Source organism: Hylobates moloch, unplaced genomic scaffold (assembly GCF_009828535.3).
Source record: "Hylobates moloch isolate HMO894 unplaced genomic scaffold, HMol_V3 SCAFFOLD_38, whole genome shotgun sequence".
Classification (NCBI taxonomy): Eukaryota; Metazoa; Chordata; class Mammalia; order Primates; family Hylobatidae; genus Hylobates; species Hylobates moloch.
Window position 1 is genome coordinate 385,457 of NW_026652313.1, and position 18,212 is coordinate 403,668.

At 40.4% G+C, this 18,212-nt stretch overlaps 1 protein-coding gene across 1 annotated transcript in view; it reads right to left on the reverse strand.

Annotated features, from left to right (window-relative positions):
* The window catches only part of LOC116463480 (relaxin receptor 1-like), a 77,874-nt gene extending 61,103 nt beyond the window's left edge, over nt 1–16,771 (reverse strand). Inside the window, exons 1-2 of the mRNA XM_058434657.1 lie at nt 16,663–16,771; nt 14,199–14,336 (exon numbers count right to left, since the gene is read on the reverse strand). Of these exons, the coding sequence (XP_058290640.1) occupies nt 14,199–14,336; nt 16,663–16,771 (247 nt within the window). The remainder of the gene's footprint in view (nt 1–14,198; nt 14,337–16,662) is intronic.
* Between the last annotated feature and the right edge of the window lie 1,441 nt (nt 16,772–18,212).

Consider the following 18,212-nt stretch of genomic DNA (forward strand, 5'->3'; position numbering starts at 1 on the left):
TGATCCTCCTCCGTTAGGCTCCTGAGTAGCTGGGATTATAGGTGTGCACCACCACGCCTAATTTTTCTTTTTTTTTGTAGAGATGGGGTTTTGCTATGTTGCCCAGGCTGGTCTTGAACTTCTGGGGTGACGTGATCCCCCCTGCTTTGGCCTCGAGTGCTGGGATTATTAGGTGTGAGCCACTGCAGACTTCTGCATGGGACTTTAGCAGGCCACCAGTAACTTCGTGGACAAGGGACAACACTCCAGAAACCAGCAAATACCAGCCCCTGAACACCTAGGAACAAGTTCAAGGTGCCTGCCCAACCCTTAACACATGCATCAGTTGATATGTTAGGCAGAGAAACAGGAGGAGGAGAAGGAGATTTGAAAGATTCAGCATATATAGCCAAATACAGACTAAAACTTCCTGAGACTGTGGTGGCTTTTGTGAATGTTTGCTCCTCTTTTATTCGACCCCCATTTTAGAATGCTTTCGTATTCTTTAGAAGTTGGTAACTTAAATATATGTTTTCCAGACCCCAAGCAGCCAGGATTCTTGTTATAGATAAGCTTCTACCAATTGGATGCACTCTTGTGAGACCTGAGGTTTATACATATCAGTCTCATGGATATCTAGTGGTAGTTGGGGCAGTTACTGCAGCCAGCCTCAGGGGCCCAGTTTCATGGATGTAGAGATGACTAGCAGTAGCAGCTGTGGCAGAAGCAGATGCTTCTTGATCTTGGGCTTGCAACTACAGTGGTGTATTCCCTACCTCTGACTCCTTCTTCTGCAGCTCTTAAAATGATTCTACAAACACATTTTTCCTGTATAAAATGTATTTTTTTCTTAAGCTTCTCTTTCCCAAAAATATCTAGAGTGGTTTCTGTTTCCTCCTTCCAGAAGGGGTTACAGATAACAGACTCTCAGACATCTCAAGGATGGAAACATCGGATGGGTTATCTATTCCGATTCTTCTTAGATAATGGCAATCATGTTATTATTAGAACATGGGACTCTCATAATTAATGGTACACAGTGACAAAAAGAAGTCACTTAAATTATTGCTATGGCTTCCTGGAATGATGTGTCTGTTAGATGGCTAGACTCTGGCAAAGTTCTTGCTATGATAAATCATTAGAATGAAAATGAGAAATTTCAAGGGTTGTGAAGTGGGATTGCCAAAGAAATAGCTCTGGAGAGATTAAAGAAAGGAAACAGCTGGGCACGGTGGCTCATGCTTGGAATCCCAGCACTTTGGGAGGCCGAAGCGGGCAGATAACTTGAGGTCAGGATTTTGAGACCAGCCTGGCCAAGGTGGAGAAACCCCCATTAGAAATACAAAAATTAGCCAGCCATGGTGATATATGCCTGTAGTCCCAGCTACTCGGGAGGCTGAGGCGTGAGAATTGCTTGAACTGGGGTGGCAGAGGTTGCAGTGAGCCGAGATTGCACACTGCACTCCAGCCTGGGTGATAGGACTACCCTCAGATAATCTTTTATCTCTTGTGGCCTTACCTCAGGACTGATGTATCCCTACATTATATAGAATCTGATCCTATGGGTTGTTAAGTTACAGTATAAGTTGAATTCACATTTTGTCATATCATTAAAAATTTTTTTTTGAGACAGGGTCTCACTCTGTTGCCTAGGTTAGAGTGCAGTGGTGCGATCATAGCTCACTGCAGCCCCAAACTCCTGGGCTCAAGGGATCCTCCCACCTCAGCCTCCTGAGTAGCTGGGACTATAGATGCATACAACTATGCCCAGCTAATTTTTTATTTTTGTAGAGATGGGGGTCTCTCTGTGTTGCTAAGGCTGGTCTGAAACTCCTGGCCTCAAGTGATCCTCCCACCTTGGCCTAAAGTGCTGAGATTATAGGTGTGGGCCACTGTCCTCAGTCTGTCATATCTTTTTTTTTTTTGGGACGGAGTCTCGCTCTGTCGCCCAGGCTGGAGTGCAGTGGCACAATCTCAGCTCACTGCAAGCTCTGCCTCCCGAGTTCACGCCATTCTCCTGCCTCAGCCTCTCCGCGTAGCTGGGACTACAGGCGCCCGCCACCACGCCCGGCTAATTTTTTGTATTTTTAGTAGAGACGGGGTTTCACCGTGGTCTCGATCTCCTGACCTCGTGATTCGCCCGCCTCGGCCTCCCAAAGTGCTGGGATTACAAGCGTGAGCCACCGCGCCCGGCCAGTCTGTCATATCTTTTAAGTGAACATTAGAATACTGATTGGCGAGAGAGACCTTGTGAATTGCACTAGGACATTTGTGTGTGTTCAGTTGAATTTGACCACTCTAAATTCCCTTCCCACAAAACCTCCCTTGCAAGCAAAAGCAGCTCCCCTTTCCTGTCTGATGAGGTTAGCTGTAGTTTGTTTGAAGACACATGAGTTACTTTACTTGAGGTAAATAAGTTTCCAACTCTCCTCAGGCCTTTTCATTACCAGGCTTCTTTGCTTCTCAACCTATTATAACTGGAGCCAGAGCCCAGCATGCTGCAGAACACAAACTGGACTTAGAGAAGACTGACATACCAAAAGATTTTGCTATTTTATATAAGCAGAAACCCAAGGAATTTGCATGGGAATGGTTTCTACAAGCATTAGACCAGGAAGTAGAAATATAGCTTTAGGTTGGGCAAAGCTAATCGATCTGGGTATCTGATATGGTTTGGCTGTGTGTCCTCACTCAAATCTCACCTTGAATTGTAATAATACCCACGTGTTAAGGGTGGGACCAGGTGGAGATAATTGAATCATGGGGGCTTGTTCCCCCATGCTGTTCTCCTGCTAGTGAGTGAGTTTTCATGAGATCTGATGGTTTTATAAGGGGCTTCTCCCTTTGTTTGGCACTCATTCTCTCTCCTGCTGCCCTGTGAAGAGGTGCCTTTGGCCATGATTGTAAGTTTCCTGAGTCCTCCCAAGCCATGTGGAATTGTGAGTCAATTAAACTTCTTTTCTGTATAAATCACTCAGTCTCGTGTATTTCTTCATAGCAGCGTGAGAACGGACTAATATAGTGACCTCCTGGAGTTTCTGGATTCCATGTGTTAGCTCAAGCAGTAGTTTTGCTAGATTGTCCACTGAAATCTGAACCCAATGCTGGCCTAGGCTAAATGAAATTGAGGAGCAAATGCATACAAATATTGAGTCACCAAAGGAACAGATCATGAGGAACAGCCATTGTATTGCACAACTGCAAAGAACCTGTTATGGAATATGCTGTAGATTAACCCAACTTCATTGGTGTTTTTCTGTGCAGCAGAGACTGAAAAACTTCAGACGACATTTCGCACCCCCTGTAGAGCCAGCCAGGATTTGGATGCACTCACATGTATCTTGGTTAGAAGAGAGGTATAAGGTCATTTTTTTGCTGCTCTGTCTAAAACAGAGACATAAGAGCAATTGTGGAAGGGGATTTCAGGTATTACCAGCCTTGTGGGTGTCGAGAGAGGCAGCTGTGTTGGGGGCGGGAGCAGCAGCTGTCTCCGTTGTCAGTCGCAGCCATGATGGATCCAACAGCACGGTTGTCGACTTTGTTTACACCCACTCTTCCAGCCCTTCTGAGAAGATTCTGCTTACCTAATTTCTGTCTAATATACCTACAGTAGTTTCTGGTTTTTTCCATTTAACAATGACAGATATGGGGAGGCTGATTGAATCACTGGATTAAAGTACAGCGGAACAATGATTAGACATTTAGTTAATTTGGGGAGCTCAAGTGGAATCTCATGAGAGTGAAAAAGCAGTGCATTTTTTCTGAACCCATAAATTTAGTGTAGTTTAATTTTGTGGTTGCCCTAAAAAAAAATGTCACGTGGGTTCTGGGGATGGGGTCAGGAGCCTTACAAAACGTTCTGTTCTACTGGGCTCCGGAATCACCATATGTTTCCTTGGCTGTCAGGTTTTGAGATTTTGGAAATTTATGGCATTGGATTGTCTTCCTTTCCTAGTTTTGCAGAGTTTTTTGACTTTTGGCAAGTTTACTTTTGTAAACTTGTTTCATATCTTTAGATAAGGAGAATTCTTTGAGAGACTTTCATTCACCCTTTTTAACAGAGAGGTTGAATGTTAGCATTTAGCCCTGAAAGAAGTCATATTTAGCAGGTACCCATTATGTTGTGCTAGGTACTCCGTTTTATCCTCGTAACTCTATTTGGTCATTATCATCATCTCCACTTACAGATATATATATATAAGCAGAAACCCAGATAGAAAAATTGATACTGCAGATAGAAAAATTGATACTGAAAAAGGTTAGGTGACTTGACTAAGAAACAGATTTATTATAAATAAATAATTAAAATATAAATTATTATTGTATTTCTTTTCTAGGCCAAAGAAATTATGTAATCAGTTTACATTCTATCTACAGAATTTCACCTTTTGTGGGACATCAGCTTTAAGTATTTAGCTATCACTATTTGCTGCTTATTTTTCTGTTGTCTGTTTCACTTCCGTTATTGAGGCTCTTACATCAGAATTGTGTGAATTATAAAAAAGTTTATTTAAATAACAACCAGAAGTTGTTATTAACTGGAATTCAAATTCACATTATTTTTCTTTATTAAATCAATGAAAATATTGCAAATCAAGGTATTACTAAAAACAATTTACCAAAAACATAGTAGTGTTATGAGTGGTTATATGTTTATCGATGTTACAAATAAAGCATGTAAGTAGGTAGGTCAGAGTATGTCGAGGCTTTGAGTATTCATATAAACAGTTTTCATGCATATCTGCAGAAGGTGAGTGAGAAGTGGGCTTGTGAAAGTTTGAAGGCTTTGACCTTGCAGGCTACCAGGGCCTCACTTCACTCTGTGCACCACGTTCATGTTCCTGTGACTGCCACATCCACCTACCTCAGCATCAGTGATGGAAATTAGGTGAAGTGACAGCATCCCAGAACACGGGGCTGTTTTGTGGGTAATGTTTCACTGCTGCTATGAAATTCATGAGACGTGGCTGGGTGACTGCCATAGATGCTGATTTTCTTTCACTCTGCTTCTTTAGCAGATCCTATATTTAACTGAGCTTTTACAAATAGACAACTTCAATTTGCTGAATTTTTTTTTACCATTAATAGTTAATGCCATGCTTAAAACCATGGGCTATATGCCATTTCCTAATCCTTTGTCCTCACCATTGTGTTTATTAAATAGCAACATCATCAAACAAACAAGCCTTTTAGTAATCAGCCTTTACTTTTCTTTCTGCCTTTCCAAAGTATTTTCCTCTTTCTACCCATTACTTCCTCCCACCAGAAGGCAGAAGGCAGATATACAGAAATGTTGCCAAAATTGCAAAGTTGGGGAGTTAGCATTTTAAAGAAAACAGCTTTTGGTATATGTGTTCCTATATTTTAAATCCCGTGTCCTTCATATTTTAAGGATGTATAGGGCAGTGATCAGAACGGTTTTTCATACTTCAGTAATGATCCTGATGAAATTTATTCTCTGATTTATCTCGAGGCAATCTAGGGTAGTGGAACAAGCACCGCACAGAAGAGAATATTGTGTTAGGGGATATGGTTTCCAGTATGTATTGGTAGTGCTGTAAAAACAGCACCAATAAAACAAATATTTTTACTAAAAAAGAGCTTTTCAGCTAAAAATGATATAGTCATGCTGTAAATAAAGTTTAAAAACATAGATTAAGAAAAATCTGATCTTGCATGCTGCATGGGCTTACTAAATACTTGTTGATTGAATGAATGAATGATTGGATTTCTGTCCTTAAAGACACTTTAGAGAAAGCTCTGTCTCCCTTATGCTAAAATAAAAACTGAGAGCTGGGGCATTTATCAAAAACACAAATTTACAGGCTTCTCCACTGGAGACTCTCATTTATTTGGTCAGCATGGAGTCTGAGAAATCTATATTTTTCATAAGTGGCCTAGGTGAGTCTTAAAGCAAGCTTTGGAAGAACTGCATTATGGGATTTGCCATAGTCAACTAGGGTCCTTCTCACATTGCATTGGAGGACAGCTAGAATTTAGTCACAGAAAAATCCTGTGACTTGGAGTGTATTTCTTCTAAGCAAAGTTGCTTAAAAGTTGGTCCTACTAAAAATTAGCTAGGTGTGGTGGCAGGTGCCTGTAATACCAGCTACTCAGAAGGCTGAGGCAGGAGAATCGCTTGAACCTGGGAGGCAGAGGTTGCAGTGAGCTGAGATCGCGCCATTGCACTCCAGCCTGGGTGATAGAGCAAGACTCAGTCTCAAAAATAATAAAAAAATAGTCATGCATAGACAAACCTAGAACATAAGATGTCTTTTCAAACCTAAAATATGCAGTGAATGGCAAAATTGCAAAGTAAACTATTACTGACAGACAACAAAGTCTGGAGCAGTGGGGAGGGAAGGCAAAGCATTTAAGATCACCTTGGGAAGGAGCTGAAATAGAAAACTTTACGTGGGAAAATGTTCATACTTTCAAGGAGCTTCTCAGAGAAGCATTCATACGCAGAGGGCAGTTTTTGCTACATGGTAAAGGTGACTTTCTACTTACTGTTGTTTGTTGCTGCAACTTTCTGTGTACATTTGTGAAGTGGGAGGTAGGGAGGGAATTGCTGGCAAAGTTGAACTCAAGAAAGACTTGGTATATTGTACATTTAAACATTTTTTCTGTATATTATGATCTTTAACATCCTTTAAAAAACCTTTCTAGGCTAGTAAGAGACTGTCTTTCCCAGGGCTTGTCAGTTCTTAGAGAGCAAAGGGTGCTTAGAGCATGCCTTTGATATGCAAACTAACCAATCCAGACCTAGAGTTCCTCTCACTAGCCCACACACCCCGGAGGCAATAGTCCTCCGCTTCATCATCCTACGGCCAGGTAGCTGGGAAGTAAGGACCACTGCTAGTGTTTAGAGCCCTCCAAAATTATTCAAACCAGCACATCTTAAGCTGCTCACCCTACACTGCCTTGCATTTCCCTCAGAAACCCCAATAAAGGCTCTGACCTGATGCCTCCCCTCTCACCCCTGTTTTCTGCCTCCTGGTGTCTTTCCCATCTAGCCCTGTATGGTATGCCCTGCCTCCCATCTCTAGAACCTGTGGGAATAATAAACTTCTGTGTTTCTGAGCCTCCCTGGTGTCTCTTGTAGCCATACCTGACTCGCCATAACATAAAAGAGTACAAAACACCTGGTAAAAACCCTGTGGTTCAAGTTTAGCACAACCCAGAACTGAAAGTCAACAGTGAAGCAAAATCATCTTTAGGAGGTTTTATACCACATACAATTATGCATAAGAACAGCTCATTGGAAATTCTGTCTAAAATTCACTAAGACTAAATTCTAAGGCTCGCTTTAATCTGGACCAGGACTTTATATCGACCTTAATAATGTCTCTTTGGGCCCACAGAAGTTGGCCCTTCTCCATGTCCTGTCCTAACATGCATTGTTCCCCAGGGCTGCTGTAACAAATTCCCACAAACTTGGTGACTTAAAACAAGAGAAGTTGGCCAGGCACGGTGGCTCACACCTGTAATCCCAGCACTTTGGGAAGCCAAGATGCGCGGATCACGAGCTCAAGAGATCGAGACCATCCTGGACAACATGGTGAAACCCCATCTCTACTAAATAAAAAAAATTAGCTGGGTGTGGCAGCACGTGCCTGTAGTTCCAGCTACTCAAGAGGCTGAGGCAGGAAAATTGCTTGAACCCGGCAGGCAGAGATTGCAGTGAGCCGAGATCACGCCACTACACTCCATCCTGGGCTACAGAGTGAGACTCTGTCTCAAAACAAAAAATCGAAAACAAGAGAAGTTTGTTCTCTCACAGTTCTGGAGGTCAGACGTCTGCAATCAAGGTGTCATCGGGGCCACAGCATCTCAGAAGGTTTTGGGGGAGAATCTTTCCTTGCCTCTTTCGGCTTCTGATGGCTCCTGGTGTTCCTTGGCTTGTAGCAGCATCACTCCAGTCTCTGCCTCTGTCTTCACATGGCCTTCTTTTCTCCAGCATCTCTGTATGCCATTTCCTGTCTCTTGCAGGACACTGTCATTGGATCTAGGGCCCACCCTGAACTAGTATGATGTCACTCTTTACTGGCATTGTATTTGCAAATACCCTATTTCCAAATAAGGTCACATTATTTGCACGTTAATTTTTGGCAGATACTAACACACTAAACGACCCAAAATGTATTAGAAGAGGTTTTCCATTTCCCCTATGGGTTATAGAATTGGTAATATGTAAACAGACTGACAAAGGCCTTTATCCTTTTCCTGTAGACAAGGCTGCTAAAGTGCTAAAGAACAAGAGTACAGTGGAGAGGCACCAGAATGCCAGTCTTCCCAGTATAGTAATTCAACCTGTCTCTCGGATAAGGTTGGGTTAGTGTAACCATGAGGGGGAGCCCTCATTTAGCACAGCCTTCTGTTTATAACACAGAAGGAATGCTAGAGCAAATTCTAATCTAGAAATGCAAAGAGTTTCTTTTAAATACAAATTTAGAGGTAGTGAACTAATGTAATAGCATGTGAGAATTTGATGCTCCTTTAACATTTTTACTACTGAGCTTGCACTCATTTGAAAATGAACACAGATGATTCCTAAAGAAGAACCCTCAACTTTTTGTTATCAGGTTCCTTTGTTATTTACCCAGACGTATTCCCTCAGGTATCATAGTTCTAGCTGAAAAACTGAAAGGTCCCTCCTTTTGGATTTGTCATTGTCACATCAAACACTGCTCTGATGACTTAAAAAATTTTTTTTGGTCCTTATGCTGTTTGATTGTGTCAGTGACAGTTCTGAGTAGAGATGAAGAATGGGTTAGTGACACATGGCAAAAAGACAAATGGAATTATATGGGAATTATATAAAATTGCATAACTCAGGAAACATCTATACATATCTATACTGAAGTTTACCAGTAAGGATCAAAGTTATTATAAAAATAGTGTAATCAGTTTTTGATATATGTATGTCTGTATACATGTAAATTCCATATTGTGTAAATATTTTAGAAAAAAGGATTCATATGAATTCAACTGAAAAAATTTAAATCTATTGATTTTGCTTGCATTGTGTTCACAAAAAATCTTCACTGAGTTAACGTCAATGCTCTTTGTGCTGAAATATTTTATTTGTTATACTTAATAAAGTGTTTAATTATAGGGAAATTAATTATTTATGAGTTTTCTGAGAAAACTGGGACCTTAATATGTACTAAATAAGAGTACTTGTTTAAAGTGCCTGTGATAACACAAAAGTGACCGTTCTTTCTAAATATAATTAGTTCATATATTAGTTCAAATATAGGGACTCAGTTTAATTCATTTAGTGTTTCTTTTTTTTCCAGCGATCTCCCTAAATTTTATTTCTACAATTTCCATTTGACTTATTTTTCCATTTTAATAATTATTATTAGCGTCAAGGTTTAAATAGCTTGACAGAATAAGGGAGAGGTTTCTGGAGTTTAAGATATACCTTAAAAGGTCTGATTAAGAAAAAAGCCCTTTTATTAAAAGAAGGTATTTTATTTGACAATATACTATTAAGTTGTAAGTTATTGCTCTAAAAGTGGTTTTTAATTATGGGGTTTTCTTATATTTGTGTGTTAAGATATTGTATTTTACATGACTGAAAATATGCATGAGGTTTACATCTTCTGAAAAGAAGCAACTTTCTGACTTAATTTAATTAGTATTAAACAGAATTTACACATGGATGTTTTAAAAATGAACAGCCGATCAGGTGCGGTGGGCTCATGCCTGTAATCCCAGCACTTTAGCAGGCCGAGGCTGGTGGATCACGAGGTCAGGAGATCGAGACCATCCTGGCTAACATGGTGAAACCCCATCAATACTAAAAATGCAAAAAAATTAGCTGAGCGTGGTAACACGCACCTGTAGCCCCAGCTCTTGGGAGGCTGAGGCAGGAGAATCATTTGAATCCTGGAGGCAGAGGTTGCAGTAAGCTGATATCACGCCACTGCACTCCAGCCTGGGTGACAAAGTGGGACTCTGTCTCAAAAGAAAAAAAGGAAGAGAGAAGAATAAGAAGAAGGAGAAGGAGAAGAAGAAGGAGACGGAGAAGGAGAAGAAGGAGAAGAAGAAAACAGCCTTGGGAGCATAAATTATCCAGATACTATAAAATGAAGGAAAAAACCACTCATTTCGCAAGGGAAATTAAAGCAATTAGAGACAAACAGAAATAACTGTATCTCATAATTTTTCCATCACCTAGACTCTAAAGATGGTAATGAAATTCTGCCATCCTTCCTGGAAAGTTCCAGCCTATTTTTGCATGGACAGCAGCAGCATGCCAACTGGGCATCTTTGAGGTTTTGAACGGAATTAATTTTTTTTTTCTATTTCTAGATGACTGCCACTACTAGAGTACCGGTTTTCCTAGAGGAGCTAAAAATTGTAGATAATTGATAATAATGGAGTTTGTGAGCAAGTTAGAATACTTGCATACCATATTGAAAACTTGATTCTAATGTATCTCTGCTGTTGCTACCATTTTGCATGCATTCCTGATTTTCTGCTCATTGGGTTTAGGTTCGTGGTTCTCAAAACTTAGTGTGTATTAGAATGACACGAGGCTCTTATTAAAACAGAGCTTTTGATTCAATAGGTCTGGGATGGAGCCTGAGCATTTGCATTTCTTTTTTTACATTTTTATATAAATATTTTAAAATAATTATTTTTTCTTTTTTAAAAAATATTGAGACAGGTTTTTGCCATGTTGCCTAGGCTGATCTCCAACTCCTGGACTCAAGCAATCCTCCCACTTTGGCCTCTCAAAGTGCTGGGATTACAGGTGTGAGTCATTGGGCCTGGCCAAAATGTGTTATTTCTAACAACTTCCTGGGTAATGTTGATGAATTTGGTCTCAGGACTACTTTTGGAGATCCAGTGATCTAGGTGAATTTCAAGAAAGTTATGTGATTCTGGCATAAGAAGATCAGTAACAAATTGAAATAGTTATTTTTTACATAGACATGTCTTTATAAGAGTGAATTATGATCTTTCCCAGATTTCCAAAACTGGACTTGAGAGTTTTCAAACGTTGGCAATGGTGAATTAAGGACACAGACAAGGTCCCAGGCATCATGGCATAGCTGATCCACAGATGACTGCAGGTGCATGAGAAAATCCAGCTGAGACCAGAACTGCCTAGCTGATCTCAGCGGAGTCCATCCAAAATTGCTGACCCCAAGAATCATAAGCTAAATAAATGGTTACTTTTTAGGCCACTATGTTTGTAATATAATTACAGCTAACTGATAACACTAGGTAAAATTTATTGAGTGCTAATTTCATGTCCTATTGTCTTAGGTCATGTTACTATAACTAAGTATCATAGATTGGGTGGCTTAAACATAAACATTTATTTTTCATAGTTCTAGAGACTGGGAGGTCCAAGATCAAGGTGCTGGTAGAGTCATGTCTAGTGATGGCCCACTTTCTGGTTCACAGACAGCAGTCTTCTTGCTGTTTCCTTACATGGTGGAGAGATGAAGCAAGCTCCCTTAGGACTCATAAGGATACTAATCCACCCTTATGACCTCATGTATTCCTAATTACATCCCCCAAATCCCACCTCCAAATCCTATCACATTGGGGGATAGGGCTTCAACATACGAACTTTATGGGGGACACAAGCATTCAGTCCATAGCACCTGTACTCTGCTAAGCATCTCGGATACATTATCTCATGGAATCCTGTTAACAACTCATGAACATTGATACTCTTATTATTCCCGTTTTATAGAAAAGAAAACAAGCCATTTTTTGTCTCCCTTTATAGCTAGAGTTTAACTCTTGATTACTGAACTTCTCTCTGAAACCCCAGTGCCCTAATGCCTCTGTCTAAATGTGCTTTTTGGTGAATCCTGAAAAACTTGCATGATTTTAAGGATTATTACTGTAAGGATTGCTACTTTTGCTACTTGGCCTCTTTAAACTTAGCCCTAAAGCTAGAGTTCCCAAGCTTTTTTTCCACTGAGAAGCTACATTTGCTGGTAAATTTGCTACTCCTACCACGTTCCTTTCCTGCTTCCAGCTGCCATTTTAATTGGAGTGAAGTTTTCCTGTTGCTCTGTCTAGAACTCTCTGTTTGAATTGCCAGCAGGTCGAGGGGGAACTGGCTGGCAGTGGGCAAAACACTGTTTCATCTAATTAAAAAATTATGTAATATTAATTTATTTTAACAAGATGTTATTTTTTTAAGTAAATGAAAACATATTTATGGCCATCCAAATCAAATACAATTGCAGCTTAAGCTCACTAGTTTAGATAGTGTGGTTATACTTGAGTTACTGCCATCACATAGAAACAGTGTTTCAAACTAAGAAGTGTCAAAAATAAAATCAGATTGAGTTATAAAAATTTAAAAGTTTATTATCTTACAGCAAGAGAAAGTACAGCTCGATATCAGGGAGATTTCAGCGCAGGCAGTAAAGAAAGCTCAGAGGCACATATTATAGGATTGCTCATAAAGTGAAAATGAGGAAGTACTTCAACCTTTTCCATGACTGGTTATTACAACGGGGTTTCCAGGTGATAGGGGATTGGTTAAAAGTGATTTACCTTATACCACTTTAGAAAGACGATTTAAGTTTTGTTTGTGATTATCAGAGGCATTTACAAGAAACAACCTAAATTTCAGTTACATTCAAGAAATAAGCTCAGTTAAGGTTTGCTTGTGTGACCTAGCTGATTTTTTTCAGGTAGGAGGATTTTCAAGCCTGGTGTTCATCTTATTTTATGTTAACGGAAACTTAATTCCTTCAAGGTGGTTTCTTAAAAAGCCTGAAATACTTGGGGGAGTGATCACAGCAAGGCCTCGTTAGCGTATATTATTTATGTGACACTTTGCATAATAACATTGTTATGCATCTTTTAGTCCTCCCAAAATAGTACCTTATTTCTTGACAGGTGAGAAATCTTACTATTTTACATAATTAACCGAAGTTTATTTTCCCAGTGACTCAGATCCAAACAATTCAGGTTCTAACTTTGTATTTTTAAGGCTTCAGAAGTTTGAACAAAATTCTAACTGAAAGCTATTTTCCCATATTCAAATTGGCCAGAAGCCCTACTTACCGGCTTTATAAATCCAGAGGTATGGTTGTTGGTTAAGTAGTAAGTAAGTTGTATTTACATATTGTTTTGTCTCTTTTAGAAGCGCTCACTTTTCTTCCCAAAAGATAAGGGCAACAGCATCCAACACTTAGACAGCACCTCCTAGATGTCTAGTACTCTTCTAATTCTGTACCCTTAATCTTCCTGAATTCTTCTAGTATAGGCACAATTACCATGCCCTTTTATAAAATGAGGAAACTGAGGCACAAAGAGGTTAGGAAATGTTCTCAAGCTTAGATAATTGGTTATCATTATACCCAGGTTCAAACTTGGGCAGTCTGGCTCCAGAGCCCATATTCTCATTTTCAACAGTATTCTGCCTCTAACACCTTACTTGGGCAGGTTTGTTGGGTTAAAACAGGGGTGTCCAGTCTTTGGGCTTCCCTGGGCCACACTGGAAGAAGAGTCGTCTTGGGCCACACATAAAATACACTTACATTAATGATAGCTGATGAGCTTAAAAAAATCACAAAAAAATCTAATGCTTTCAAAAACCTTATGAATTTGTGTTGGGCTGTGTTCAAAGCCATCCTGGGCCGCATGCAGCCTGCGGGTTGTGGGTTGGACAACCTTGGTTAAAACTTACTCTATGAGCAACCACCACTTGCCTGGAATATTGGCTGTGATACCATTACATAGAAAAGAGTGGATATTAAGGCCGGGCATGGTGGCTCATGCCTGTAATCCCAACACTTTGGGAGGAAGAGGCGGGTGGATCATGAGGTTAGGAGATTGAAACCATCCTGGTTAACACGGTGAAACCCTGTCTCTACTAAAAATAAAAAAAATTAGCCGGGCGTGATGGTGGGCATCTGTAGTCCCAGCTACTCGGGAGGCTGAGGCATGAGAATCAGTTGAACCCGGGAGGCAGAGGTTGCAGTGAGCCGAGATCGTGCCACTGCACTCTAGCCTGGCAACAGAGCGAGACTCCGTCTCAAAAGAAAAGAAAAGAAAAGAAAAGAGTGGATATTTTAAGCTACTGAAATAAGTGTAAGATTTCCCTAAGCAACGTATGTTTTGTATTTTAATTTAGTTTTGTCTTTTTGTTGAGAGAAGTCTCAGCGACTTCACCTTCAGTCCTTTCTGCTCCTTTCTCTCACTGTGACTGCAGGGGCTTCACTCACCACAGTTGTCCTCATCGGCCTGATTCCCGCAGTCGTCCACACCATTACAGTGCAGGAGCTGAGGCAAGCACTTTGTGATGTTCCCACAGGGGAAATAGCCAAGGGAGCACTTGATATCCTGTCCACCCCCATGAGAAACTGAGGAAAAAGGGAGAAGACACAAAGTTTGAAGGCGGTTAATACAAAGGCATGGCAAAGAGCAGTTTCTCCCTGATATTTTATAAACATTTGTCTTTCTCATCATGGTTTCCACAACCCTGATGCCAGTTATTTTCTAGGAACCTTCACCTCTTAGGATGTTCTTTCCATGATTCCAGAAGATGCCAACATTTTCCTCTTTGCCTTTGTTCATGCTGTTTCCCACCCAGAGTGCCTCTCCATTCCTCTCTTCTATGAAACATCTGCCCATACTTCACAGTTCAATCCAATTACCCTCTTCTACAAACAATTTTCAGCCAATAATTTTAAAAACAGAAATTTGTTGTATTCTTACTATGGGCTCAGAATCCAGGCTGGTCTGGTATTGAAACGACTTCATTGTCTGTGGAAAACCCGTGGTTCATTGTCTCACCCTGAGATGATTAAGGACAAGGACACACACGTGGAGTAGGTTAAGGAGAGGAATGTTTAATAGACAAAAAAGTAGAGAGAGAAAGTTTCCTCATGATGAGAAAGCTGGTGGCCCAAGAGAGGGTTTCCAGGTTTTGGGGCAGAACATGATTGATTTTGTACAGAGGCTTGAGGAGGCGGTGATTGATTTACATAGAGCCCAGGGGATTGGTTTCACCAGGTGTGTCATTTACATAGCCTGCGAAAAGACCTAAAAGACTGGCCCTCCCACCCTAATCTTTTATTATGCAAATGTGGCTTCTACCTGGCTGTCGTGGTGACACCTGCACATGTGGCTTCACCTGGCCAGTGCTGTGATACCCACACACATGGTGATAAGGAAAAGGGAGCGGGAATCGCCATATTGAATGTATCTGGCTTCCAGGTACAGCTGCTGACATTTACATATGAAAGCTTCCAGCTTGCATATCTGTGCTTGCAGCTTGACTTTTCAGGCTGCTTTCTGTTAGAAAAGAAATGGTTTGGGGCTGCTTTTTATTAAAGGAAAATTCCACCGAGGACTCTTTTACTGTTTCTTTCTTTCTTTTTTTTTTTTTTTTTTGAGACAGAGTTTCGCTCTTGTCGCCCAAGCTGGAGTGCCACGGCACAATCTTGGCTCACGGCAACCTCCGCCTCCCGGGTTCAAGCGATTCTTTTGCCTCAGCCTCCTGAGTAGCTGAGATTACAGGCATGCACCACCACGCCTAATTTTATATTTAACATGTTGGTCAGGCTGGTCTTGAACTCCTGACCTCAGGTGATCCGCCCATCTCGGCCTCCCAAAGGGCTGGGATTACAGGTGTGAGCCACCGCGCCCAGCCTCTTTTACCCTAACTGCCTAAAATAATTTCTTAATGACTCCTGTATTAGTATTAGAGAAAGAAGAAGACATAGAGGATAACAGGAAAGCAGGTGCCATGTGATAATTTCTATATTGGATAGTTGCTAAGTGTAAGGCCCTGTGCAAGATTTTATGCATGCATCATTGAATGAAACAGAGTTCCTGCCCTAGGGGAGGTTACCATCTCCCAGGGAGGGTATACTGAACAAGTTAATAAATATTTACAATTTATGGAGAGGTCTAAAAAGAAAGAAAACAGGTGATGTAATGAAAAATAACTGTGTGCCGGTGCTTTGTACAAGGGGTAGTTAGAGGGAGGCTTCTGTAAAATGGTGCCATTTAAGCTGAGATCTGGAGGAAGAAAAGGAAATCACCCATGAGAGTAGGGGAGGTAGGAGTGGGGAAGTGGTGGTGGTAGTTAAAGTGGTGAGGAAGAGGCTTCAGGCTGAGGATTAGCGAACTCTGGGAAGGTTGTGGTGATGGAGCCCAGTGAGCAGGGACAAGTGACATGAGCTGAGGTTGATGAGGTAGAGAAGCATCATTAGGCAAAGGGAAGAAGTTTGGGTTTTATTTAAAATGCAAAGGGGAATCAATGAAGAATTTGAAGCCAAGGGACCACTTAGGAAACAGGTATGTTTTGGTCACATAATTCTGGCTACTGGGGTGGAGTGCCATTGGGTAGGAGACTTGAGGGGAGGGTAGGAGGGAAAGCTGGGCTGCTGATTAGGAAACTTTGCAGTGCTCCAGGTAATAGACAAATGAGGCTTAGTCTAGAATGGCGCCAGTGGAGAGGAGAGAAGTGAACATATTTGACATGTAATTTAGGGGTAGAATGGAAATGGACAGAATGTTCTGAATTGGCTTGACCAGCTGGAAGCATGGCAGTGCCACCACTGAGACTCTCTGGGGGAACGGTAGGGTGCAAGAATAAAGATAACTCATTTGCCTTCATTTCCCTCCTTACCCAAGAGCTTCACCATGTGAGTTTTCTAATTCAGCTCAACACTTTCTCACTCACTTCAACACTTTCAAACTCCATCTTCAATCCAGAAGTCTCATTCTGGTTTTTTATACCTTCCCCGATTCCTGGAACTCCTCCTCCATCACTACCATTCCGCCTCATCACTATCACTTCCTCCTGAAATTTGGGCTCCAGCCTTGTCGGAATTCCTGACTCAGACTTTATTGGCTTGCATCTAGGTGAGATTCTAATCCTATTAGATAAATATTCTTTTACTTCCTTTTTTGAAGAAAAATTAGTCATTATTTGCAATTGCGTTTCTAGGAAAGAATGTTTGAGCGTCCAAGCTAATTTAAAGATTGAAGTTTTGAAATATTATCTGATTTGCTATATTTATACCCCTACAAATAAACATTTAATAGAATGAAGAGGACTATAAGAACTTTAAAACTATCAATACTTCAAAAAGCAGTCCACTTTAACCTCTTTGCACCAGACACACTCATCTACACTAACAACCAGTTAATTAAATTTCATCACATATTGGTTGTCCAATTGTTTCAAGTGCTTTAATCTTACCCCCACCCCCCACCAACAAAAAAGAACACTCATTGTAAACAAAGCCCATGTCATTATTTGTTTGTATCTCTGGTTAAGGATGCTGAAAATTACTTGTTGAATAGTAAAATTAGAGGAGACAAACTTAAGAAGTAAAAATTGTTCCATAAACAATTGAAAGGTATGAATATTTGATAACGTTTCACATAACCATCCTATTCTGACTTTGAAGGGCAACAATGCCATTTTAAAAAGTAGACCTTATTTTTTATAGCTATTAGGTTCACAGCAAAATAGAGCAAAAGGTACAGAGTGCGCCCATATAGTCCCTGCCTCCTCCACCATCAACACACTCCCCAGTCCAGAGTGGTGCATTTGTTGCAGTTGATGAACCTACACTGACACACGATTGTCACTCAAAGTCCGTAGTTTACATTGGAGTTCGCTTTTGATGTTATATATTCTATGGGTTTGGACAAATGTATAATGACATGTATTCACCATTATAGTATAATACAGAGTAGTTTCACTGCCCTAAAAGTCCTCTGGTAACCACTGAACTTTTTACTATCTCCACAGTTCTTCTTTTTCCAGAATGTTATGTCATTGGAATCATGCAGTATGTAGCCTTTTCAAACTAGTTTCTCACACTTGGTAATATATATTTATCCACTCACTTACTGAAAGACATCTTGGTTGCTTCTAAGTTTTGGCAATTACGAATAAGCTGCTATAAACACCTGTGTGCAGGTTTTTGTGTCGGCCACATATTAACTATAACACTTTAAAATCTGAGATTCATATAATTTCAAAGATTTCTGTAGACTCCCAGTACAGTTATGTTCTTATTATCCTTACCAAGTTTGTAAATCTTTTGAACTTTCTAGAATACTCATAATTATGAAGAAATAAGAACAGAATAGTTCGAATAATCATTAAAAGCTTATTATGTAAAAATGTATTTGGATCAATGATCAAAGCATGAAAAAAATAAAAGTGACTACTTCCTTTGTGAAGTATGGTGGGACTTCTTAATAACAGGGCA